This window comes from Platalea leucorodia (assembly GCF_965183815.1).
Source record: "Platalea leucorodia genome assembly, chromosome: 12".
In the NCBI taxonomy this organism is placed as follows: Eukaryota; Metazoa; Chordata; class Aves; order Pelecaniformes; family Threskiornithidae; genus Platalea; species Platalea leucorodia.
In genome coordinates, this window is record NC_138834.1 from 9,240,935 (window position 1) to 9,265,566 (window position 24,632).

At 52.0% G+C, this 24,632-nt stretch overlaps 3 protein-coding genes across 5 annotated transcripts in view; all 3 read left to right on the plus strand.

The window, feature by feature from the left end:
• KIAA1671 overlaps positions 1 to 7,281 on the plus strand; it is a gene marked incomplete at its 5' end in the record, with an annotated part of 62,605 nt that extends 55,324 nt beyond the window's left edge. The window contains 6 exons of the mRNA XM_082325488.1: positions 743 to 998; positions 3,051 to 3,225; positions 4,645 to 4,781; positions 5,159 to 5,298; positions 5,477 to 5,559; positions 6,087 to 7,281. Coding sequence (XP_082181614.1) covers positions 743 to 998; positions 3,051 to 3,225; positions 4,645 to 4,781; positions 5,159 to 5,298; positions 5,477 to 5,555 — 787 coding nt within the window. The 3' untranslated portion in view covers positions 5,556 to 5,559; positions 6,087 to 7,281. The remainder of the gene's footprint in view (positions 1 to 742; positions 999 to 3,050; positions 3,226 to 4,644; positions 4,782 to 5,158; positions 5,299 to 5,476; positions 5,560 to 6,086) is intronic.
• Positions 7,282 to 7,419: 138 nt separating this feature from the next.
• Positions 7,420 to 17,109, plus strand: CRYBB3 (crystallin beta B3). 3 transcript variants are annotated; one of them, XM_082325490.1, is made up of 8 exons: positions 7,420 to 8,335; positions 9,911 to 12,200; positions 12,949 to 13,268; positions 14,032 to 14,111; positions 15,558 to 15,676; positions 15,833 to 15,965; positions 16,108 to 16,250; positions 16,834 to 17,109. In XM_082325490.1, exons 4-8 carry the CDS (start codon positions 14,037 to 14,039, stop codon positions 16,997 to 16,999), a joined length of 636 nt encoding a protein of 211 aa, XP_082181616.1. In that variant the 5' UTR covers positions 7,420 to 8,335; positions 9,911 to 12,200; positions 12,949 to 13,268; positions 14,032 to 14,036; the 3' UTR covers positions 17,000 to 17,109. The 3 variants fall into 3 exon arrangements, with proteins under 3 accessions (XP_082181616.1, XP_082181615.1, XP_082181617.1); XM_082325489.1 differs by lacking the exon at positions 12,949 to 13,268; XM_082325491.1 differs by lacking the exon at positions 12,949 to 13,268 and having other exon boundaries at positions 9,911 to 10,600.
• A 3,806-nt stretch (positions 17,110 to 20,915) lies between these two features.
• CRYBB2 (crystallin beta B2) lies at positions 20,916 to 23,816 on the plus strand (the record flags this gene model as incomplete). The annotated part of the gene is made up of 5 exons (XM_082324602.1): positions 20,916 to 20,972; positions 21,751 to 21,869; positions 22,837 to 22,969; positions 23,391 to 23,533; positions 23,648 to 23,816. 5 exons carry the CDS (start codon positions 20,916 to 20,918, stop codon positions 23,814 to 23,816), a joined length of 621 nt encoding a protein of 206 aa, XP_082180728.1.
• Between the last annotated feature and the right edge of the window lie 816 nt (positions 23,817 to 24,632).

Below are 24,632 nucleotides of genomic sequence, written 5' to 3' on the forward strand. Positions count from 1 at the left end.
AGGTGAATATGAATTACGTTAAAATAAATAGAATACAAATGTACTTTTGATATATATATTAAAAAGTGCCCTCCTAGAGAAAAGACGGGAACATGAACAACAGAGCTGTTTGTAAGGTGTGTTCTTGAAAGGGCTGCAAGTAGCTTCTAGTGTCCTGCAGGAATTCACTTACAGTAAAAGAGTATTTATTGTTTTGTATTTATAAGCATTTATATGTATTTAAGATAGTTTTGGATGAGCAAGAAGAAGAATCTTTTAACAGTTACTCTTTGCCTGAGGCCTGCAAACAGGGTATTACCCGTCACAATGTTTTCAAATGTATACAGTGCCAAAGTGTAAGGTCTGCTGCTGTTATATATCAAATGGGCAAATTGCTTAGGGCTTTTAAGCAGCTTGCTATTTCCCTCATCTCGTTTGTGTGTATATGTTTGAAGGGGCCCTTGTGCTGGGGGAAAGAAACCCCAAGCAATAAAAGCATGTTACAATCAAATTATTACAATTTATCTGCATACTTGCATTATTCAAGACACTGTAAATCCACGTGGGTAAAAAGCTGTGGTAATGGAAGTGATGCACACCCTTGCTGCTGGTACCTACTGCCTCCAAAGATGCCTTTGGTACTTGTAGCCGTAGTTTCAGTTCTACCTTTATTTATCATCTGCTGAGTATGTGTGATCCAAACTATCCTTGCATGTATTTGTTTACCCTGAAGTCTCATAGATTTAATTTTCTTAATTTGCAGCTTTGTGCCCGAATCGCCTTCCTTGGAAAACGATGTCATTTCAACGAGAAAGCAACCTCCAAGTAGCCACCCGTCCTCACTGTCCTCTCAAACGGAACCTGCCTCCCTGGTTGATCACCATGACTTCTCAAAAGACCAAAGGAGCACAAGTTTGGACCGTTCCAGCACTGACATGGACTCTACTGACGGGACTGATTTACCTCCTCCGGGAGACACTTGCCCTAATGAAAAGACCGCTGATTTCTCTTTCATTGATGTAAGTTACCACAGTGGGAAACAGAAGTTCTCCTGTGCTAACTATATTGTTACCTGTGTTAATCACTGCAAAGCAGTATCTTTGGAAACTTTGCACTGAATCTTCCTCTGCCTTTTCTTTATCACACTGAATTTTCCGAGCTGACTTCTTGCCTGAAAAGTTTAAGATGAAAGCTACAAAGTTGTTCTAGTTTCTGTAATGCTTAGGTTCCAAGAGATTCCAAAAAGCTGTTGGTCTCCGAGAGGGTCTGCCAGTGGCTTAATAAAGTTACTGTTTCTCTTTCTGCTCCTCAGTGAGCTGTAACAGAAGAGTTAAATGCCTCTATGAACATTGGAAACGTAATTAGATAACACAAATAGCTAGTGACTGCTCTGCTGTCAGCCGTGCAGATTTAAGCCTATAAAGACATTTACTAATATTTTTCTTATTTACAGTTGGTCTCTTTCTGTAGTAGCTTACAATTGCATTTTAAAGGATTTTTTTCATACTTAAGAATCTTGCAGCTAGTGTAAGAACAGTAATTTCTGGCCATACACAGTTAGATGAGGTTTAATGTTCTTTGAAAGCACTGACACAACTGTAGTTTTTCAGTATAGCATCTAGGAAGTACTGCTTTTTCTTTAGTAAGAGTTGGTGCACCTTTTTTTATTGCATAATATCTAATGACAGATACATCGGTAAGTGCAAGGTTCCCAACTTACATGGATCGTGCAGCTGCTAGGAAGGTCTCCGATATACTGCCTTGCCTGTCGCAGTGCCATAACGCCTTCTGAATTGAGGAGTAGACTGCTCTGTAAAACGTATGAAGGATGCAAGCAGGTTTGTGCTGGAGGCAGTTTGGTCTGGTGCAGCAGAATTGACTGTTAAAATCACAGCTGCTTCCTGCGTAGGCTGTTGGAAAGCGCCTCCAGCCAGCTCTGTTCTCCACTGGTGGTGTCATCTATGGGGAACTGCAGAAATCTGTGTTTTTCCAAAGTAGGTGCTGGTCCCCTCTTCCAGCCCACTCTGGCTCTGAAGCAGAGGCCATGTTTGGTGGTCCATTGATTTGAGATCCCTAACTGCACGCGCCTTGGCTTTGGTATCGGTTAATGATCCTTTGGCAGGATATCCCAAGTGCACTTTTTGCTCTGTAAAGGAAACGTTAGTAGCGCAGAACAGCACGGATGGCATTTTGTCTCTGTCTGTCAGTGGTTCTGCAGGTAGTGGAGATGGTCCTGTATTGTGCTGTTCCCTGGACAGCTACAGGTGTCTCTTTAAAACATTAATAGCTTCAAGTACAGCTGGCAATATGCTGTTTTAATGAGTTGTTTATTCCTGACCTGAAATCTCTTGAAAAGAAATAAAAACACATCTTCTAAATAAGAGGAGGAGGCTCAGTGATGTTTGCAGATTACAGGCAAGTCTTCAATAACAAATTGCTTTAAATAAATAAATAAATTACAGCTCCTTCTTTTGCTCTGTAAATGTTATTCTCTTACCGTCAGGCACAGGGATGGATGTGTTTGAAATGACCGATCACAGAAATGTTCTGAATGCCGTGACACTTAACTTGCAGTTTCCTTGTTGCTGGTGAGCGGCTTGAAATTTCTGTGGATGGCAACCCATCAGAACAATGAAATTACAGCACTCTACTACAAGAGAATTTTGTGTAGTCGCTCTTTTTAGATCCCAGTTGTCTTATTGGCCTTCAGCTGTTACTGGCTAGCAAGGCCTGTATTCTTGAAACACTCCAGGAAACAAAATCCTATTTATTGCAGTTATTTTATTTTTTTTATTATTTCAGTGAAAATAATTCATGCAGATCAGACATCCACAGCCAACAGAGATCAAAGAACCAGCTTTGCACCCAGTTAGCCACAATGTAGCATATCCTCATCATAAATTCTCTTTAATATAGTTTTAAGTAACTACAAGAATAATAATCAGGCAAATATATATAGTTTAATGAAACTGAATGGGTTAATGCACTAAAGTAGGTTGGGAAATCATTATGGAGGAGATGACTTTTATTTTCAGGCTGATTGAAAGTAAAGGCTTTATTTCTTTTTATAGCAAACCACTATTCTGGACTCCAGTGCGCTGAAAACTCGTGTACAGCTCAGCAAAAAGAGACGCCGTCGGGCTCCTATTTCCCACTCTCTTAGAAGAAGCAGAGGGCTGGAGTTTGAAAACAGATTTTCTCTGACGGAAGAACCAGATAATACCTGGATGTTTAAAGATTCCACAGGTATTCCTCAACTGTCTGAAATAATTAGCCGTAATCAACTGGGTTGTAAGGGCAGGAATTTCTGAATGGTATAACATACCTGAAGGTGCATCAAGGTTTAACAACAGCTTCCTTTTCCCACCTCTGGGTCATTCTCTAAATTAAGTCTTCGCCTCCATTCCTTGGAGCCTTTGGAGTGAGGGAAGCTGCAGTAACCAGACCTACAGAAGACCAGGGCGAAGGAGAGCTTTGATGCAATTGCCTTTAGCTTCTGGCTGCTGACTTAAGAGAATTTTGTTTGCTGAGAAAATACCGAGTTTAGAAACTGCGATGGTTGGATGCATTCTCTAGCACATTCTTGATAACTAAGCCTGTGTGTTATTGATAAGAGCAACTGTAATTGTTCATATTCTGTAGGTGCTCATAAATATTCTTTCTAGCATCTGTAAGTACTGTAGGACTAAAGAGGCCTAGTTTAAGGATAAATCAACTCCTTCAAATCCATTCTATTAAAGATGTCCCCCTCCTGGGCTGTCCTGTTCATTAGGATGCAATAAGGAAATGCATCGGGCATTGAAAATCCTTGCTCATGGAAGTGAATGAATGGCTTAATGCACACATCTATTATAGATCCACCATTTAGTACCCTGCAGTGTTTTGGTGCTGTGGTGATACGTGCTGCAGATATCCTTTCGATATTCCGTGAGCGGAGGAATTACTGGTGTTGCAGCCTGTTCTTTAGAGAAGCTGGTGATGCTCTTGTAACTGAGGGGACCTATTAAAAAAGTCAATTTTGTGACCTGCCACTTCTGCTTTCCCTTAAAGCCTATGAATACAGGGAAGAATGTGTGATCAAACTGATCTCTTCCGTAGCCTCCTAATCAATGGAAAGACTGTTATCTGTGTGGTGGTTGCTTTGGTGCAGGTCTAACAGACCTAAAATACTTTGAAGACTTACCTTAACAAGAAATGCTGTACTGGAAGCTGGAGTGGAATTATCAACTAAAGACCCAGTGCATGTAAAGCCAACCATACCAGTGCATCTTTCCCTGTGGTATGCAGACTTCTGCTCCTCGGCCTCTTTGTATCAAAGCCCTGCTTTGAGCAGGGGGGGGATCAGATAACTTTCAGATGTCTCTTCCAATCTAAATTAATCTCAGTTGATCACAGAACGTGAGACGTTTAGAAGCAGCAACATTCATTAAATTAGGAGTACCTTCTGCTCTCTCATCTCTGTCAGCAAGAAATCTTTCTGTTGCTGAGTACTTAGTACGTTTGTTGCTTTGATCTCTATTGAAGCATTGAACCCAGTCCTGTGGTGTGTTAATATTACTGTTAATACGTTTTTGAATGGAAGGAGAGATCTAGAACAAGGTATAGATGAAAAGCCTGCTGACTATTGTTTCTTCCCCTCTGCTTTTCTTTTAAACAATTAATTAGAAGAGAAGAAAACTATGCAACAGGAAGATTCTGACGAGGAAGACAAGATACAGCAGATACAGCATACTGCGAGATCGTCTTCTGTACAAGCTCAGAGACTTCCCATATTTCCAGGAATGGACCACTCTGTTCTCAAGGTGAACACGGGCAGAACACATCACATGAGAGTTAGACCAGTTCAGTCGCTGCAGATGCTCTCTAGGAGTAGAGCTAGGAAATTTTGCTGAAGCTGACAATGTTGTTTGTGGGGGGTGGGTGTGATGTGTAGAAAAACCTTACAGTTATCTTTCTCACTTTTAACTGTTGGTGAGAAATATTAAGTCATTTGGAAAAAAAATGAGCTTTGCAATAGCAAACATGCTTTCAAAACTGCATAGGTCTATAAGGAATCCCTTTGCTGATTTCAAGCATGGATTTCTTTGTTTTTATATATCGTAGTGATTTGTTTTGCATTCTAAAAAAAGTCTGAGTGCTGCCTTAAAAAGGAGCTCTTTTCTTGATTTTTATTTTTTAGGCCCAACTGCGGAAAAGACAAGAGTCTGAGAGTCCTGGTGAAATAAGCTCTGCTCAGCTTTTCAAATCCCCTAAACCACAACTGCAGCTTGGAACTCCTGGTAGCAGACTGCTGCCCTCCAGTGTAGAAAAGGAGGACAGGTGAGAGACTTCCACCACTGTCGGAAAGATGTTAATGCTCGTTTTGGTGGAAAAAAGAGAAAATAACACAAGTAGGCTTCCCAAGGCTGTAGGGGAAATTGTATATTTCTTTTTTTTGTTTGTTTCTGTAATGAGTTTTCATAATTAAAGAATAAAGAGTATTTTTTTTATATCTTAGGTTAGAAGAAAAGTCTCCTCAGTGGCTGAAGGAGCTGAAATCAAAGAAGAGACAGAGCCATTATGAGAATCAGGTTTGAAAAGGTACCTTCTGACAGAAAGCAGAGCTTTGCTAAGTGAAAGTATGCAGTGATAAAAACACACGTGGAAAGTGTTTCCTTAATGAGTCAGTATAACAACCCTGTGAGCATAAACATTAAAGCAGACTTACTATGAAAGGTCCACCCAGGAATGTAAAATAATTCTGTGTTGAGGCAGAGCAGGTTTCATAGAAGTGAAGTTTTCATGCACAGGTGATGCAGTTTCACTGATTCTCTGCAAATAATGTTATTTTAGCAACACTCAGTCTGTTTGTGCTGCCATTTCATAGAGCTTTCATCAAGCGAGATCATTGAATAACAGCCTTGCACACATTTTATAAACCTTGGTATATGTCTTTTCAGCAGTATTCTGGGCAGCTCTTGAGCGTTTAGTGCATTAAATAGGACGAGACACTGCAACAGTAGTATGCATTTGTGGGGGCTTTGCTGTTACAGACACTGAGGGGGGTCTGACTGCTTTCTTGACCATGTCATACCATTACTTCAATTGCTTCTGTTTTTTCTTTCCAGATAGTGAATCTAACTAGGAGAAGATAAAGAAGTTTTAACAGAAGCCTTAACTCATCTGAACCTAAAATTCACGTCATGTTGCTGCTGTTTGCTTCCTGCCTCAACTGCTATGTGCATGGTGCCTTCCTGTTTTGTGGAGAAAGCTGCTTAATATTCATAGTCAAATACAAAGCTGTATCTTTTCAGATATGAGAGGATAGTCACTTTAGACCTGCCTGGAAGAAGAACCGGTGGTTCATAGTTAGCACTTCAGAAAGTCTTGAAAGATTGTAATATTTGATCTAGGAGTGCTGTGCACCAGGAAAATCCCCTTGCTGTTGAACAAAGACTACATTTCCACATAGGTGTTCAGCGACTCAGAAGTATGACTTTTGGTATTCATGTCAGGTGTAAGGCTGGGCTTTGTGTTTGTTTATGAAAATAACAATTTTAATCAAATTTATCCTTTTTTGTGAAAAAATAGTAAGCTCCTATTTAGAATGAAGTTTGTGGAAGGTGAGAGTGAAAGAACAAATTATGTTTACTGCCATATTGAAAAAGGAAACTTGATTATTTTTTGTAAAATGTATTTTTGATTGGCTTATATTTACATGTGATCTGCTGACCTAGCAGATGAATATAATTTTTAGATGAACAAAATGTTAACTTTTGTCACTCTTGAAATGGTATATTCTGTGTTTTGTCAGCATGTGGAATAATTGCTTCATTGGAATGTCTTTCCTAAAAAGGATCAAGCAATAATGTCAACCAGTTCTCTTCAGAAAAAAAAAATATGTAAATACTGTTTTTATAACAAAAAAGGAAGGGAAGAGGGAGGATGTTACACTCATATCAGGGTTCTAGTTAATTGTTGAATGTCACTTTAGTAGCAGTTTGGATAGTCCCACTTCATATTTTTATTCATTAATCTGTAAATACCAGGTTTAAGTTTTTATTTTTATGCTGATTTTGTGGAATAACCTGAATGTGATCTTCAGTTTCTCAGATGATTTACTTTTCTTCTTTTGGTAAGACCAATGTTATAATAGCGGTATAGATATATCATGCATAACACGGGTGTTGCAAATATCACTAATATCTCAAATATGTTAATATCTTTGAATACAGATTCTGAAATCAACCAAGATGTCCATTTAAGACATACTTTATTCTTCCCCCAAATAAGTGCTCTTTTCAGTAAACCTTTAAAAATGTAGCCCAACGAGGAAGGTTATTCTGTCACGTCAGTATTCCTCTTGACTCGACGAAGAAAGCAGCAATGTGGAAAAAGGAAGGGAGACCGGAGCGCTCTGCTGCCCGGTGCCCTCCTGCAGCGCAGGGCAGAGCCTCCCGCAGCGCCGGCGGGACGGCGCGGCAGCGGTGGGGCTGGAGCGGCAGCAGATGCTGCTCCTCGCGTTGCGCTTCCCGTGTCCTGCTGATGGGCTTCTCTAGATATTAAAGCACCAGCACTTGAACTCATTCTCCTTTTTTCAATGATCAGCGTTTCGGAAAGCTTGATTTACGTGGGGTTACCACAATGGTGCATCTGCTAACCAGAGTGGCATGCCTGGTCTGCTGTCGACGAAGCTTGTAGCTGCCAAAACCATGTGCCAATTCTTCTCATGGAGGAGTCACAGATGAGGTGATTTTTAGTCCCAGTCTGCTCATAGGAAATAACAGTAGTATGTCAGGAGACAAGTCCCATATGCGCATCTCTCTGTCCCAGATTTAGTTCCGACAGCAGCTCCCTGTACTTAATAGAGATGAAATGAATACATTTCTCTTATGTAAAAAATCTTTACTTGCTGCTTTGCCCTATTTCACGTCAGAGCTGTTGCCACCGTTACAGTTTTACAGCTCTTCTGCTACTAATTAAGAAATGATCACCCAAGACTTCTGCCAAGCGTTTCATTCTGTGCGGCTTTTAACCCTGGGCGATGGGAGATGGACTTCCATTTGAATGCAGTCGACCACTATTAAAGAGCTACACTTAGCTAATTTTAAAATATTGCACATATTTTCTTCCCTCTTCTTTAGATGGTGGTGGAAAAGGCGACTCTTTAAGATAAGCTTTGCATACCTGTCTTTTGGGATACTTTTTTTTATGGCAGCCCTCAAGGTGTGCCATCAGTTGTATACCACGTGCGACACACACGCTTCGGTCAGCCCTGAGCAGCGGTGTTCGTGGGTGTGAGAGAAGAACGATGAGCGCTTTTCTTACCGTTACTCAGATGAAGTGGGGCTTACTTTAAGCAGTATCTAGAAATCAGGTAAATTCCCCCTGCTTACGAGAATATTTACACAGGCTTGATTTTCGAATTCAGCAGGTGGACAGTGTTGCATTACCAGTAGTTGGAGGATTTACTGGTTCTTGGTCTAATAAATGAAGGCCAGAAATTCTGTACCTGCAGCGTTGCTCTGTGTTTGAGGAAACTGAGGGGATTAACACTAGGTTTCCACAAAGCCCTTTGAATGTGTAGGCATTTCCACACCTGCTTGGACAATGCACTGAAACTTACTGTATCTAGTAGTTTAACATACTACTGAGAAATGTTTAATGCTTAAATGTCTAATTAAAAAGCATCTTTAGAATGTTGTTGAATGGGAAAGTGTTTTTTCTGCTCTATCATTTCTTTATATTGTACATGGATTAAATATCTATTTCCTTCTCTTCAGGTTATCACTATGTAATAAAAGATCTATAAATATGTTATTACTTCTTAAATGATAGAACATACTGTAATACACTTTATACAATTCTATTTTAATTCCAAATAATGCTTGTTGAATTTTTTATGCTTTTACTTTTGTTGCCACATACTTTATTTTGCTTTTAATACGAGACGGGAGTAAGCTCTTAGCTTCAGCACTTTGTTCAGGTATGCTTTTGCACTGGTTACTGGAACCTGCCTGAGAGCAGGCTTCAACTCGTGTCCTGACCGTGTCTGGGTGGTAACGAACGTGATGGAGATCCTGGCGCTCCCCGGGGAGGGCAGTGCCCTCGTCCCTCCCTTTACAGCTGCTCAGCTTAAAAAGCTGCAGCAGGAGAGCAATGCTTTTTAAAAGTGAGAGTACATGGCTTGTGGAATTTAGAAATACTTCTTTTCTGATTGCACTTCTCTCTCGTTATTACCAGAAATCCTCCCTCCGTTTTAGTTTGTCATTTGGGGTTTTACACAGCCAGTCTGTTTCTTTTTATTGGAATCCCCAGTTGCAGATTTCTTCCTTTTTATTTTTCTTTTTGCAAATTCACCTTTTTAAGCTCTGTGTGGCTTTGAGTCCTTTAATTTGAGTAGCTGTTCAGAGTGTTGCTGCTTTGGTTTTACTTTCTGCAGAGAAAGATGCAACGTTTCTGTTCTTCAGCCTTTGAAGTCTGAAACCTTTTTATAAAGCGGCCCTATAGGAATTAACCCCCCTCATCTTTTCGCTTGCACAAAAGTTTGCTTTACCCTCTTATGTGTTTGCAGACAATTATGGGCAAACTGTTAAATGCACTGTGTGTCAGATTTATAAATGCAAACTGTTAATCATCCATTTCAGCCAGAGCAGCAGCATCAGTTAGCTCATAACCTTTAGTACTTGTGCAAACACTCTGAAATATGCCTCCTGTCTTAGGTATTAAACTGAGGATGTGGTTTGATGTCAAGGTGTTAAATGGAGAGCTGATACACCAAAATAGCTTAGTGGGGATCAGGGCAGTTCTAAGACAAATATCATATAAATAGTTTTAAGTACAATACTTTAAAAGTCTGCGCCCCAGTAAGTGGCACTTCTGTTTCTACGCCTTTTTCCCCTTACTAAAAAAAAAAAATCTGTTGCTGATACTACAGTGTTACTGCCCTTAGCGTTACTGCGTGTAGGAAGCGAGAGCACCTTTGGCAGATGTTGAACGTGATCCTCTGGAGGCAGAGGAGCTGCATATCCAGAACCCCTGTGGTCCCAGCCCCAATGCGCACCGTGTGTGGTACCCCGAGTGCCGTCAGGGCGAATCCATGGAGGAGAGCAGGATCGCCGGCACGGGCTAGGCTGTGTCCGGATTGTGAAAAATGGTAAAGTCAGTTGCATGTGGTACTTTGGGAGATGGCTGTGTGTTCCACACGTGGTGTGGCAGAAGGGGTTTGCCGATCGCTTACTGCAGATGCCTGACCTGGAACAGTAAACCCGCACTTTCTCCTGGGATACCTGGTTTTGCTGGGAGATGGGGAGCTTCCGCGTGCTGCCGTGCAGCGTGGCTCTTCCGCAGAAGGTGCGTCCGCGTACAGAAGCTCCTGGAGCCGAGTTTTCAGCACTGTTACCGCTGCTGCCACGCCAGCCCCCGTGAATGAAACTAACCATTCCAGTAAAAGCATGCTGCTGTCGCCGTAACTCTGCTCGCATGGAGAAGACGCTGTTGGTCAGAGATCGCTGTCTTCACCTTCCTGAAGGACGCTTGTGCAAGCCCGTGGCGTAGACCCAGCAAAGCAGCCTGCAGCGCACCCCGCGTCCCAGGGTGCGAAGGACGCGTTGGATAAGTCGCCCCAGCCGCTGCCTTCGGGGTGAGTGCTGGGGGCGAAGGTCTCACGGTCCTCAAATACAAATGTTGTGAAGGGAAAGCAAATGTTTGTTTTCTGATCAACTCGAGCTCTGTACTCGTGAGAGCTATCTGTTGTTTTTCCTAGATCTTCATGTGAATTAAAGGAACAAAGGTGGGCTTTTGGGGAGGACAGGGTCAGAAACCAGCCTCTGTGGAACTTGAACGTGGATTTGGGGATAGGGTGTTCTGAGGCCTCTCGGCTGGGACTGCGGCGTCCAGGAACCTCTGGTCCAACCTGGTTCTGCCTGCACTGGTACGAGTGGAGAGGGTGAACGGTGGGCATCCTTTCTGAGGGGGTTAGGAAGAGCTGGCCGTGGTGAGCTCTGCTCCTGAGCGCGCCCCGCCGCCCGCCTCCCCCTCTCCCCTTCCCGCAGCCATCCTCTTTGCTGAAGGTATTTTTGCAAAAATACCATCTGAAATAACTTTCAATTCTTCTGGTGGGATTTGGAGGAGGAGGAGAGACAAGGTCTAATGTCTTACAGATTTTTCTCTTTCCATATTGAACATGACGGTATCAAGCCTGTTTTTAAAGAAGCTATTGTATATATTAAAATTTTATATTGTTCCACGTAGCCTTATAAAATATGTAAATATGGGTCACAATAAATATATTGTGCTACAGAAAATATTTTGTACTACATAGTTTCCTAAGTAATAAAGATATTCTGGCTGTTGTGTATCATACTGTACAATTACAATTCAAGTTTAGCTTTACGAGATATTAAGAAGAAAAATCTATTTTCTAACACTATACTGTAAGCATTTCTCAAAGGGATTTAAGAGGCTGACAGCAAAAGGAAATTGAGTTCTGTTAGGAAGACAAATCAATGAGATCTAGTGCCCCTTCTGTCATGTTTTTGCAATTGCCTTATCAACGTGCAAGCTCTGCGAGTTCGAGAAACAAAGATTCATGGGCACAGCAGCCGCTACAGAGCTAAGTGTAATGGGGACGCTGGCAAGGAACGGACTGGTAAGAAAAACTCTGTTTCTAATTTGTTGAAAACAGATGCTATTGTGGTTGGTAAAAGACAAATTAATCCATTCCATGCTCTCCTTTGAGTCCTCCTTCTGTACAGAAGTGACTTTATATTTTACAGCCAAACAGTTTTGTATTCAAAGAAAAGATGAACCTGTGAAAAGGCACTGCAATAATAATGGACTATATCAGACCCCTGCCCGTGCTGGGGTCTTTGTAGGTATAAAACATCATTTGACCAGTGACAACAAATGCTACGGAGCTGCACTGCGCTGCCAGTTGCATTCATGTTTAGCTTTACATTGCTCAGACCCCGTCCCACCCCACCTCGACTGCCGTTTGTGAGAGCTGCGTGGCCTCCCGCGGGCAGGCTCCGATGGGGAAGGCAAATCTCCTTTGAAGGTGATTTCTCTCATCGTTCATCAGAAACTGCAGCAATGCGCAGTGGTGACAAAGAGTCCGTTGGAGACGGAGCGCAGTGCTACACCGGACACTGTGTGTCCTGCCCGGGGGAGCCGCCGGCGTGGCTGTACGTCAGTGATGGGATGGGGATGAAGAGCCTTGCCATAAGCGGCTCCGATGCACGGTATGCTACAGCAAACTGCAGCAGAGAGCTCCATCTGGGTGCTGTTGCAGACGGGACAGGTTTCTGGCTGTCTGCCAATTAGACAAACTTCAAGTTTGTCCAGCCTGGCCAAGTGGAGTAGCTTTTTGGCAATTTCAGTAAATGTTTCATGTGTAGTTCTTAGTTTCAAGATGAGACACGCTCAGAGCAGGTAGAAAAGCCTGCGAGAGCAGCACTAAGTGGAGATGTGTGTAGGCTGAACGTAGCTTAGTGTTCCCTGAAGAAGAGTGAACTGGATCCACTACCAGCAAAGTAAAACGCTCTCAGCTTGGCATCTGGTGTGGAAGGACTGCGCTTTCCCCCCGTTAGATCGTGCTTTGCCTGTAAAGATGGATCAACCCACGTGCGAGGCACTTGGCTCCCAAAGGACCCCATCGGTCTCCTTGAGCCCAGGGCAGCGTGTGTGCAGTGCTCCCAGCAAACACGCAGGGCGGGGAGATGGACTGGGGTGCAAAGAAGGAAAAGGGGCTTGATGGAGAAAACCTTCCTGCTAAGGGCCAAAGCTGAGGCAAGGACCCAAATCTTGAGTGCCAGTCCTGCCCTCTTGCCGTGGTACCAGCTGCCCCCAGCTTCCCCGCCGTGCTTCCAGCAGAGCTCCTGGGGGTTGATGCTGGCCCCGCGTCTCGTCTTGCATTCGAGCCCAAACAAGCTGTAAATATTTTGCGTGGTTTTTTTTTTTTTTTGCTTTGCGCTGTGCTTGGTTTCTAAGCTAAACCCTCCTGTTAACTGCTGACGGGAGAGTTTTCCAGAGAACCTGGCAAGAAGCAGCATGAACGTGCTGATGGGAATTTCGACGTTAATCTTCTGTAAATCGAGTGGCACATTTTTAAGGGACAGCCGGGAGAAATCTGAATAACGTTTCCATAGCACGCTGCGAGCCCGCGCTATTGAGATGAAATCTCATGGATGGAATTCAGTAGACGCAGCTGCTGTATCAGCGTCCAAATAATGTGCTGTTCTGTTCAGAAGCAACCCATAAATAGCAGGGCTGCCCGCGCCGGCCGGCAGAGCGGAACTACGCCGGGAGAGGTAGCGGCGGCACTGCTTGGACTGGAAGGGGCTTTAAAAAAGAATTAGCATGTCTCAGTCGAGGTCTCACTATAGAGAATGTTTTGCTTACGCTCGGCGAGAAGTGATGCTGCAGGGTTTTGATGAAGGATGCCGGTCAAACTCGGTTTCTTTTATTCGTCTCCTGTTAACCTCTCGACAACCCCTTGCGTTAGCGTGGCGAGAGCAGGCGGGGGAGGCGTGTTTGGACGGGGTTTCCTATTCGAGTAGGAACTTTGTGAGATGTTCCTGGAGGGTCTGATGCCCCCCGGGATGCTGGGCTTCAGGAGCAAAGGAGAGCCTTCAGATTTACATTAGTAGGGAAGATAGCAGCAGCTGGAAGCTGAAACTCAGCAAATTCCTGCTGGAAACAAAGGACAGGCTTTTAGACAGGAGTTTAATGAGCAACTGGGTGAGCTGCCCAGGGTCAGAGAGGGATCCCATGTCGCTTGGAAGATGGCTTGGTTCGGTCACCGGCTCTCTGGCCCCACGGTGATGCCCGGGTGAGGATGCAGGGCCCACGTGCAGGAGGGAGAGGAGGATGGGTAATGGAGCGCTTCCTCCCAGCCTGGACATCCCTGGGGAGTTACAGCTGCAGCTTTCGGGGGGAACTCTATTAACTTTTGCTACTGTTCCCATGCCAGCTTCATCTTTTCTATTTTATTAAGCACTTTATAATTTAAAGGCTTTTAAAACTCACATAAAAGTGATGCTGTTTTAATCTCCTACAATTTGGATTTTCCAGGCACAATGACGGAGCAGCAAAGTCCCCCCGAGCAGATGGCGACTGGGGAGGGTGCTGGCGAGCGAGGTGGCAATTACAAGGTATACTGGGGGCAACTGGTTACGGACGGACTTTGAGTGATGCTGTAGGTCACTGTGCGTTGCAGCATGCAGGCACCAGGCTGGTACCGGTGTCAAAGCGCTGCAGGTCACACGGGGGAAGCCAGTGGCCTCCGGCTCTCCTAACGCAGCAGCGCGTTAGCGTCACCGCTACGCTAAATCCGCTCCTCGCCCAAGGAGCCGAGCTGCGCGGGGCTGCAGGGCTGCGGGCCGGGGAGGGAGGCTTCGTCTGGGGATTTGCTGCTGCCTGGCAGGAGGAGACGCTGCTCGCTGCATTTGTGGCTGCCAAGTACATTTGCCTGGCGGTCTGGTGTGCAGCTGCACAGTGTTTTAATCCAGGAGATAAAGTATCCCATCACGGCAGGAATCGGCTGTGGGTTCGAGCAGTGAAATTCCTTATGCATTTTTTTAGGTTATAATTCTTATGCTCATAGGGTGGTTAGAGGTAAATCAGCTGTGGGTGTTGCAATGGCTGCAGCCCTTCCCCCAGCTCGGGAAGCCGGGCAAAGCTGCTCCTGGCGGAGAAAGGCAGGAGGTGGGAGCAGATCCTGCAAATGGGGTAAAGAGGTGCCAGAAACTTGGGCTGCTTATTGCTTTGGGGGTGGAAAGAAGTCCCTGAGGACCATAGGTGTCACCTCTGTCCCTTGATATCCCCCATCATGCAGTGCCTGCAGGAGGCTCTGCCCTTGTCCCGGGCTCAGGGGTTTCAGCTGGGACCGCTTTAGGGCAGGGGGGTGCCTGGCCGCACACGTGTGCAGCCTGGCTGCCGTGCTGACCCTCGTGGTCCCCAAATTGTGCTGGGCACCCGGGGCCCTGCTCCCCGCCACGCTCTGGCCACTGGTACTGGCTTGAACTCCTCCTGCAGCTCAGCCCCGAAGCTCTGCCAAGAGCGGGAGGTCCCAGGGAGGCATTGCAGTCTCTGCACCTGGCAGGGTTTAGAGCAAAACACCAAAAAATGAGCTTCTTCAGGCCAAGCCAGGGGAACGAATGGATCTGGCAGGAGCAGTGAGAAGGAAAGGACAGGCTGTGACCAGGCTGGGGGCAGGAGACCGCAGCCCACGGCCCTGGAGGTCTCTTAGCACAAATCCTCTGTATTTTTGATGCTGTGTTTGAGCCGGTCAACTTGTTTTCAGCCTGTCATGGATGAAATATCAACCTGTGTTTTACCAAGCAAACATCTTTGGCCAATACCTGGCTGTGGAGCAAAGCCCAGGAGCCATCTGTCGGGGCAGAGGCACGTGGCGGGACCTGGCTCTGCCATGGGAGAGGAGCGATGTCGGCGTGGGGCGGCAGGGATGGAGGGGACATGGCCAGAGCTCTTCGCTCTGCTGCTGCTTGTGTTTGCCAAGGCAGGTCCTGCACCGGTGCAGGGTGTTCCCCCTTCAGCGTGGCTGCAGTGGCAGCTGATGGTGTCTCTCCCTGCTTTAGATCATGATCTACGAGCTGGAGAATTTCCAGGGGAAGAAGTGCGAGCTGACAGAGGAGCTCCACAACATCAACGAGAAAGACCTGGAGAAGGTGGGCTCCATCCAGGTGGAGTCTGGCCCGTAAGTCCAGGGTGTGGAGGAAGGAGAAGCCCTGGGGTGGGGAGAGCAGGGAAAGCATCCCCTGCACCCTGCTCATGGGGGGCAGTCCTGCCTCGTGCTGGGGTGCTCCCCCCGCATGAGGGCGGCTGTGCCATCCCCAACCCCCTGGTCCCGCAGGTGGCTGGGCTTCGAGCGGCAAGCCTTTGCCGGGGAGCAGTTTGTGCTGGAGAAGGGGGACTACCCACGCTGGGACTCCTGGTCCAACAGCCACAACAGTGACAGCCTGATGTCCATCCGCCCCCTCCAGATCGTGAGTAGCGGCTGTGTTGGGGTGTCTGTGCCCCTGGGGACAAGCAGCATGGCCACAGCGATGGGGACTGCCAGGCTGGGAGGGTGTTGGGGGGCCGGGGGCACGCAGGGCAGGGCAGCTCTTGACCCACGCCTCCCCCCAGGACAGCCCCGACCACAAGATCCACCTCTTTGAGAACGTGGGCTACACCGGGCGGAAGATGGAGATCGTGGACGATGATGTCCCCAGCCTCTGGGCTCATGGCTTCCAGGACCGTGTGGCCAGCGTCAGAGCCCTGAATGGAACGTAAGGACGGTGGCACTGGGGGGACACGGGGACACCCCAACAAGGTCCCGTCCCATGGCACTCTGGTTGGTCCCCCCAGGGTGGTGGCAGGAATGTCTGGCACAGCTGCTGCAGTGGGGACAGGGCAGCTGTCCCCACAATGCTGCTCATGCCCATCATGTGCCTTGCTCCCTCCCCACTGCCACCCTTTCCCTGGCCCGCAGGGAGCGAGGGGGACCGAGGCAGTGTCACTGGGGCTGTGTGACGGCTCCTTGCCCTGACCCAGGGCTCTGCTGGGCACTGCTGCAGGAGTGGTGGAGCCGTGGCCCCTTCTCTGCACTGGGCTCTCCAACCCCTCCCGGGGTCTGCAGCTGCAGCCCTGTTGCAGTGGCACTTGGTGGTGATGGAGCAGCGGCCCTGGGCAGCGCTGCAGAGCATCGCATGGCTGATGTGGGCAGAGGCACCGGCACTGCCACAGCCTCTGGGGTGGCATGGGGATGCTGCCCTCCTGCTGTGGGGAGGGGGGGGGGGTGCCCACTGGGCAGGGGGCTGCAGCTGGAGCTGACCCTGGGGCCCTGCTGAGCGCTGCCTCCATCCCCTGCAGGTGGGTTGGCTACGAGTACCCCGGGTACCGGGGCCGCCAGCACGTCTTCGAGAAGGGCGAGTACCGCCACTGGAACGAGTGGGATGCCAACCAGCCCCTCATCCAGTCTGTGCGCCGTGTGCGGGACCAGCAGTGGCACCAGCGGGGCTGCTTCGAGAACAGCTGAGAGACGCCCCGGCCCTGCGCTGCCCCCGCTGCTGCCTGTGCCGGGGGCTGGCTGATGTGATGCTGCCGGCTGAGGCCATGACCTTCGTGGTTTTTGTGCAAAAACCTCAATAAAGCTCTGAGCTGGAGGCTGCCAGGGGCCCGCCTGGTCTGGGGCCGGGGTCGTGCTTGTGGTGGGGTGCAGTGAGTGGAGCTGTGGTCCAGGGATGGTGCGATGTGGATGGGTGCCATGGCAGTGCCCACAGCATCTACCAGGCACAGCAGAAGCAGGGAAAGAGCGAGTATTTGAAGTGTTACATAAAGGCTGCAGCTTTCCAAAAATAACCCCCAATGGTACTGTGGTGCGGTGCTACCATGGCCGGTGTGTGGAGCGACGCAGAGGCGAGCCCCGCACCGGGGGCAGCCCAGCCCTGGGGGGTGGTCTTGGGGCACTTGCCAAGGGTTTTTGCCGTGACTCTGCCCCTTCTCAAAGCATCTCCCTGGACTGGGGGAGCTCCACGCCTCGCTCCTTCCCCACTTCCCTCAGCCCTGCCTGCTCCGCTGCAGGAGGGTGTCCAGCCCAAAGGGCACGGTGGTGGCTGGAGGGTCCTGGGGGACACGGGCAGCCTCAGAGGCGGTGAGGTTGGGGTGGTCCCGGCGGCAGCGGGGATGTGGAGAATGGTCGTCCCTGGGCGGTGCCAGGCCTTGTGCACCCCAAAGAGGGACTCACCCCGCGGGGTTAGGGCTGTGCCCAGCCCCAGCACCCTGCAGGGCCCCCAGCCTGGCCCTGAGGAAGCTTCCCACAGCACCCGGGGTTGCTGCTCCCTGGGGATGCTCTCTCTGACACGTGGGGCAGCTGTTTTGGTTGCAAAGGCAGGGGTTAGAGGCGCCTCTGGGCCACATGCCCCGAGGATGTCAGCAGGGAGCTGGGCATCCCAGCATTGAGCAACCTCAGCCGCGCAGGCAGAGGTGCAGAGTGCAGGCAGGGCCCTGCTGCGGGGGCACAGCGGCCGCGCTCGGGGACCAGCGGGGGCTGGTGGCAGAGACGGGAGATGGACTCAAAGCTGCCTGGGTGCTTCATGCCAGTCACTGAACAGCTGCTCCAGAGCTTTTTAGGCCCAGGTTTGCAGCTACTAAAGGAGATTGCATGGCCCTGAGCGGCAAAAGCTGCTTCCAGGACAGTCCATGGGGCTGCCGGGGCTCTGCGTGGCTGCGGCTGCCTGCGGCATTGCCACTGCCCATGGCTGAGATGAGCTAAAACCGTCCTGGCAGAGCCAAGGGGAGGGAATCGCAGCCTGGCAGGAGCTGTGCTGAGCACTGTCTCTGCCACTTGCTTGGGTGCACAAGGGGCCGGGATGTGCCGGGCAGCAGCCAGGGGTCCTGGGCTGGGGTCCCCTATGAATTAGCCCAGGAAGATGGGGAGGGCAGCGGCTGGATCCCTCTGCGGTGCCACAGCTGGAGGCACAGGGAATGGAGAAGGATGGTGGCAGGGCTGGGAACATTTTAGACACTTGCTCACAAACCTGACCTGCCAAAACCTGTCTGTGGCATGGCGTGATTTCTTGCAGAGCCGCACAGTCGCCTGTGGCCCCCGCAGCCCCACAAGACCCCATTACCCACAGCCAGGGCAGGTGCAGAGCACGGGGACCGACCCCTCCACATGTCACTGCCAGGGCAGGCTCCGACAGCAATACCCCGGTGGAGGCGACCTTGTGTGTGGCCATCCTGGGCACTGGGGCTGGGGGAGCATCTGGAGGTGCTGTCGGAGGGGCTGCAGCACGTCGCTGGGGCTGGCGGCACATCTGCTGCGGGACCCCCGTGAAATGTTGCATGCAGAAAAGAGCTGATCTGGGCCATGTTAACGCTGTGTGACGCTTGCTGGGGTGACAAGGGGGATCCCGCTTTTCCGGGGGTGAGAGGGGGCTGTGGGTGCTGCACAGCACCCAGGGAATCTGATAGCTGTCTTGTCACCCCCCCCCCCCCCCCGGGAAACTCACTTTGCTGCAGCTAAAATCAGCCCACAGCCCTGACCTGTCTCCCCAGGTCAGCTGGCAGCAAGATGCCAGCGAAGGGGTTTTGCTGCTGCCCTTAACCCTCAGCTCATGCCCGGGTGGGTGCTGCCTGTGCCAGGCACAGCCCGGCTGTGGGGCCACATCCCAGGCTGTGAGACCCCACCGCTGACCTTGGCTTTGTCCTGGTGTGATGAAGGGGCCTCCCTGCTGCTGTTCCTGCTGCCCCGAGGGGCTGGGATGCTTCTCAGGGACCGCAAAAGGGTGGGGGCTAATGGAGGAGGAGCCCGACGCCTGGCACCAGCGTGCCCCCATGCTCAGGCTGAGGCTGCTGCCCCACAGCATCGTGCCACCGGGACCAGATCCTGCCCCTGCCCATCCCTGCAGCCTCAGGTCGCCCACGGGAGCCGGCAGCGGGAAGGGGCTTCCAAGGGGCTCCCAGGCCCAGGAGCCTCACAGGGTCCCTCTGCGGCAGCACTGGCATTGGCTGCGGGGCGCGGGCACTCCCTTTCTGGGGATGCAGACGGGCAAACCAGACGTTTACCGGTTATTTGAAGGCTCGTTTTATCACACATGGAAAGAGCCAACTTCAGCAGTTTTCGGCGGTTCCAGCGGCGGGGCGGCCCGCCAGTTTGTTGGAGGGATAAAGTCTCTGGCTCCAAAACTCCTGAAGCAGGGCTGGCGGGTGCTTTGTTTGCAAGGGCCGGTCTGGGTCTTGGCATGCATTCGGCTGATGCATGCAAACTCCAAATCTCCTTGCCAACAAACCCAACAAAGCGGGCAACTCGAATGTGAAAGCTAATGAAATAACTCCCCGACTTGGTGTTTGGGGAGACAAAGGCTGCGGCCGATCAGCTGACCTTGGTTTTCATTGGGTTTTAATCCAGCATTCTCGCTTTGAATCATGCTTTAACTATTTTGTAAATAGTTTTGGCACCATTCTTCTGCAGCTCGGTATAAATTCCACCTCTCGGCCCCAGCCCTGCACTGGCTCAAGAGGGTACTGGTATAACTGGTAAGACTTTTCTATTTATTGTCCTATTTTTTGTTGTTGCCTCCTCCCGACCCCCGGCACCGGAGCTCCCTCCCGCAGCACCGGGCGGAGGCACGGAGGTGGCAGTGGGATGCGGGCACGCAGGGGGTGAGCCGCGGGGACGGTCCTGTCCCTGCAGCCCAAACCGGGTGGCCAGCTCAGGTTTATTGCTACCTGGCTGTGGCTTGGTTTTTGTTTTATCGGGAATGAGCCCTTTTCACCTGGTCTGGAGCCTGCTCAGGCACGGGAGGTCCCACTGGGCTTGAGGACGAGGGTCCTTTGTAGGGGCGGCTGTGCCAGGCAGAGCCGGGAGGGCTCGGCACTGGCAACCCTGCACACACAGGCATGCACACATGCACACACACATGTGCATGACTGGGGCGAGTGGTGGGAGCCCTGGTCTTCTCCCCGGTCACCCCGTGCAGGCACCCGCGTGGGACAGGGACTCTGTGACTGTCACTCGCTGGGCAGGGACAGCGGGAAAAGCCTCGGCCGCAGGGGCTCAGCTCCCCTGGGAATGACTTGGGAATGCCCTGAGCCCTTGCTCTGGGCTGGAGACCCTCTGCAGGTCCCATCATGGGTGATGCTGCCCTGGGACCATCGCCTGGGCTCCTCTACGAGCCTGGGGAGGTTTGTGGTGCTGAGCAGCCCTGAGCGGGGACCGGCCCTGGCAAACCCAGTCTGCTCCCGCCGTGCCGCGAACCCCAGCCCTGGCACCCCTTCCCCCTTTCTGTGCAACTCAGCAGCAAGGAGCAGGCAGCGGCCAAGCGCCGGGCAGGCTGTGGGGTACGGACGGTGGGCATGGACACAGGGCCATGAGCGCAGTCCCAGGTGCATCCTAGGTGGCAACTATAACCTTCTGAGTTTTCCTCCCAAGGCAGCGGACAACCCAGCTTATGATGGCTTCTGAGCACCAAATGCCAGCCTCCAAGCAGCAGCAAGCCAGCTCCAAGGTTAGTGTGTGACTTCTCAGCTCTTCAGTGGGGCCAGGGCACCCTCAGCCTTACTGAGTGCCCAAATGGTCCCCCCGGGACACCCCTGGGGAGCAGCTGAGCTGCCATGATGCAGCCCCTTGCCAGCACCCTGCAGCGCTGCCGGCTGGTGCCGAGCATGGCCAGCTGTGGTGCTGAGCCATTTGCAGAGGGACGAGGGGTCGGGGAGCGGGGTGGGAGACGCGCGGGATTTTGCTGGCATCCCACAGCCCCGGTGCAGGCGGAGCGGGTGGGAACGGATCAACTCCTAATCTCCCGCCACCTCTGCAGACACAGCAGATCTGCCTCCCGCCACCCCACTGACCCGTGAAATCTGTGCTGAGCTGGCAGCGCCCGGCCCCAGGGGCTGCCCTGGTGCCTCCCCCACGTGTGCTGGGTGCCCTGCGCGCCGTGTCCCACCGGCGGCTGCGATGCTCGAGCCAGAGCCTGAGCTGCTCGGCTCTCTGAAGCCTGGTGTGAGTGCAGGTATCCCTCTGTGAGCAGCACCAGGGCACTGGGCCGCCACCGGCAGGGACTCGCAGTCATCCAGGAGCGAGAGCTGCATGCTCAGAGGGGTGGAAACGCTGGTTCATGTTAGCAGGCTCGTTAAGAGTGACTAAAGTGCAGGTTTTGGGGGGCAGCATGAGGTCTGGGCTGCAGCAGACGTGGGGCCGTGCTGAGCTGCTGGCCGGGGACAGCGTGTGCCCCCCGCGGTGCCAGGGGCAGCGTGCCCTGCTCTGAGGCCCCTGCTGTCTTCCAGATCGCCATCTTTGAGCAGGAGAACTTCCAGGGCCGCTGCCATGAGCTCAGCGGTGCCTGCCCCAACCTGAAAGAAGCCGGCGTGGACAAAGTGGGCTCCATCCTCGTGCACTCCGGACCGTACGTGCCAGGGGGTCTGGGGGGCCATGGCGGTGCATGGGAGGGAGGCAGGGGCTGGGATGTGGAGGGGGGTCCCCCACAGCCGGCACCTGCACTGCACCCCAGATTTCACACAGCTGATGCTGCTGTGCTGCTTCCCCACCTCGCCGTGGTGGGAGCCCGGTGCCAGCGGGTGAGCAGGGGGTGAGCAGGGGGTGACAGGGTCCCCTGGGTGGGCTGGTCTCCCCCAGCCCTGCTTGGTGGGAGGGGTCTGGAGGGGTGTGGGCATGGGCACGGATCACGGCATTACCCCCAGTTTGGTGCCCTTCCTTTCGGGATCAGGGACGGGCGGAGATGGCACCCCCTCGGCAGTGCATGGCGCTGCCGGCAGCACCTCCTCTCCCCATCTGCCTTCTGACCACTGTGTGTGCTCTGGGAGAGGGGCTGTGCTCCCCAGGCTGGGGGCTCTGGGCAATGGGGTGCCCCTGAAAAGTGTCTGGGGAAGCGCTGGAGTGGGTTCCTTGCCTGTGGCCAGCAGCGCGCTGCACCCAGGAACAACGGGGCAGCTGTGGAGCACCCGGGGAGGAGCACAGCCCCGTCTGGGACGTGTGGGTGATCCCATCCTCTGTGGGTCCCCAGGGACCAAGGATGGGCAGTCACTACGTCAGAGCATCCACGCCGGCAATGCCAATGCTCCTGCGACACCTTTGCCAGCAGAGACCCAGGACTGGCCATGCCAGGCCCTGTGCGTGGGACAGAGGCATTGCTCCGCAGGCAGGGCTGCCCGCTCCCACCCTGGCACCACTGCCGGCACCTCACCAGGCACCACGGTGCTTGTTTCCATTTTCCAACAGGGAGCAGAAGGGCCTGCGCCCTGTCAGGGGACACGGCCGGGGGCTCAGCCCAAGGGTTTTTGCCGGGGTCGGTGCTGGGGTGTCCGTCCCCACACTGCTGCCCCGTCTGAAGCTTGTCCCCTGATCTCTTCCAGCTGGGTGGGCTACGAGCAGGCAAGCTGCAAAGGGGAGCAGTTTGTGTTTGAGAAGGGGGAGTACCCCCGCTGGGACTCCTGGACCAACAGTCGGAGAAGCGACAGCATCACTTCCCTGAGACCCATCAAAGTGGTGAGAGCACCCAGACAGCCACTACCCACCCGCCAGACCAAGGTCTGCAGCCAGAAGTCTTCCCCAGCCTTCCCCCGCCCTCCCCAGCCCCACGGGCGGAGGGGCACCCCCTCCTGCGCACCCTCGCCCCGGCCCTCGGGGCCCGGGGAGCCGGTGGGGGGTCGGAGGGAGCGCGGGGATGGGGGCAGTGGCAGGTGGCCCCAGAGTGGAGGATGCCTGCTGGTAAGTCTGGCAGTGCCCGTGCGGGCACCGGCTCTCTGAGCTGGATGGAGGGATGTGGAGTACCCCGGCATCGGTGGGAGTGGCGGCACGTGGTGCCAGCCCCTTGCCTTGGTTTCCCCATAGCCCTGGGCTTTTCCCCCCTGCCCAGCCCTGGGTGCCGGCAGCCACTGATGCCCCATTTCTGCTCTCCCCACTGCAGGACAGCCAGGAGCACAAGATCGTGCTGTACGAAAACCCCAGCTTCACCGGCAAGAAGATTGAAATCATAGATGACGACGTGCCCAGCTTCCACGCACACGGCTACCAGGAGAAGGTCTCGTCCGTGCGGGTGCAGAGCGGCACGTGAGTACCAGGGGCGGTGGGACCTGGGCGATGCCAGAGCATCACGTAGCTGAGCAGCCTTGGCTGTGCCGTGGTACGGGTGATGGTGCGTGACCCCCGTGCTTGCCTTGGCAGGTGGGTGGGATACCAGTATCCCGGCTACAGGGGCTACCAGTACCTGTTTGAAAAGGGGGACTACAAGGACAGCTCAGATTTCGGCGCTCAGCACCCCCAGATCCAGTCGGTCAGGCGCATCCGGGACATGCAGTGGCACCAGCGCGGCGCCTACCACCCCACCAACTAGAGCCCCTGGCCCACGCCGGGGCGCGGGGAGCGGAGCAAGCTTTACCCCGGCCGCTGCTGTCCCCCCGCGGCCTCGCCTCCCGCCTCCCTCCGTGTGATGCACGCCGCTGCCGAAGCAACTGAATAAAGCTTGGAGTTTCAAAATCCCGGCTCTGGCCCCTTCATTCCCGGGGGCGCAGAGGGACCCCACCAGCGGGATGCCTGTCCTGACCCCGTGCTCCTGGGCGGGGAGGAGGGCCCATTGCCGCACCCCCAATGCTCTCAATGCCACCCGCATCCCCCCTGCCTCCCGGCTGCCCGCTCATTGCCAGCGGCATTGCCGTGTTCACCAGCCGGCGCTGATAGACCAAAGTGCCCGGAGGGAGGTGAGCGGCAGGGCTCAGCAGGAGGGATGGGAGCTGCTCACCTCCTCCGCAGCCAGCACCTCTGTGAGAGTCCAGCCCAACTGCGATGGCTGCGGGGCTCAGCCCTGTCCTGGGGGGCCCGGCCAAGGGTGGGCGGCTCCTCCGCAGCCATGCGTCCCACTGTGGCCAGCAAAGGTGTCCCCGAAGCACCGTGGTGCCAGGGTGGATGCAACGATGGCTGGGGGGTTTGCCCTCCCAGTCAGGACACTTCCAAGCCAAATAATTGCTTTAATTATTAGGCATTGTAAGCTTTAATTAGCAATAATGCTTTAATTTAGCATTAATAATCTAAAGAATGCTTTAATTATTTGCATCATAAGTTGAGCAAAGGAAGCTGTCGAGTGCCAGCTCCCACAGAGGAACCGCAGCCTCCCCCTGCCTGGCTGCGCTCCGTGAGGCGGCGGCACTGTCCT

What these genes read in the sequence shown, in the direction of transcription:
- CRYBB3 (XM_082325489.1), top strand. An exon ending in CCATCCGCCCCCTCCAGATC is followed by an intron (nt 15,966 to 16,107) that starts GTGAGTAGCGGC and finishes GCCTCCCCCCAG; the next exon opens with GACAGCCCCGACCACAAGAT. An exon ending in GTCAGAGCCCTGAATGGAAC is followed by an intron (nt 16,251 to 16,833) that starts GTAAGGACGGTG and finishes CATCCCCTGCAG; the next exon opens with GTGGGTTGGCTACGAGTACC.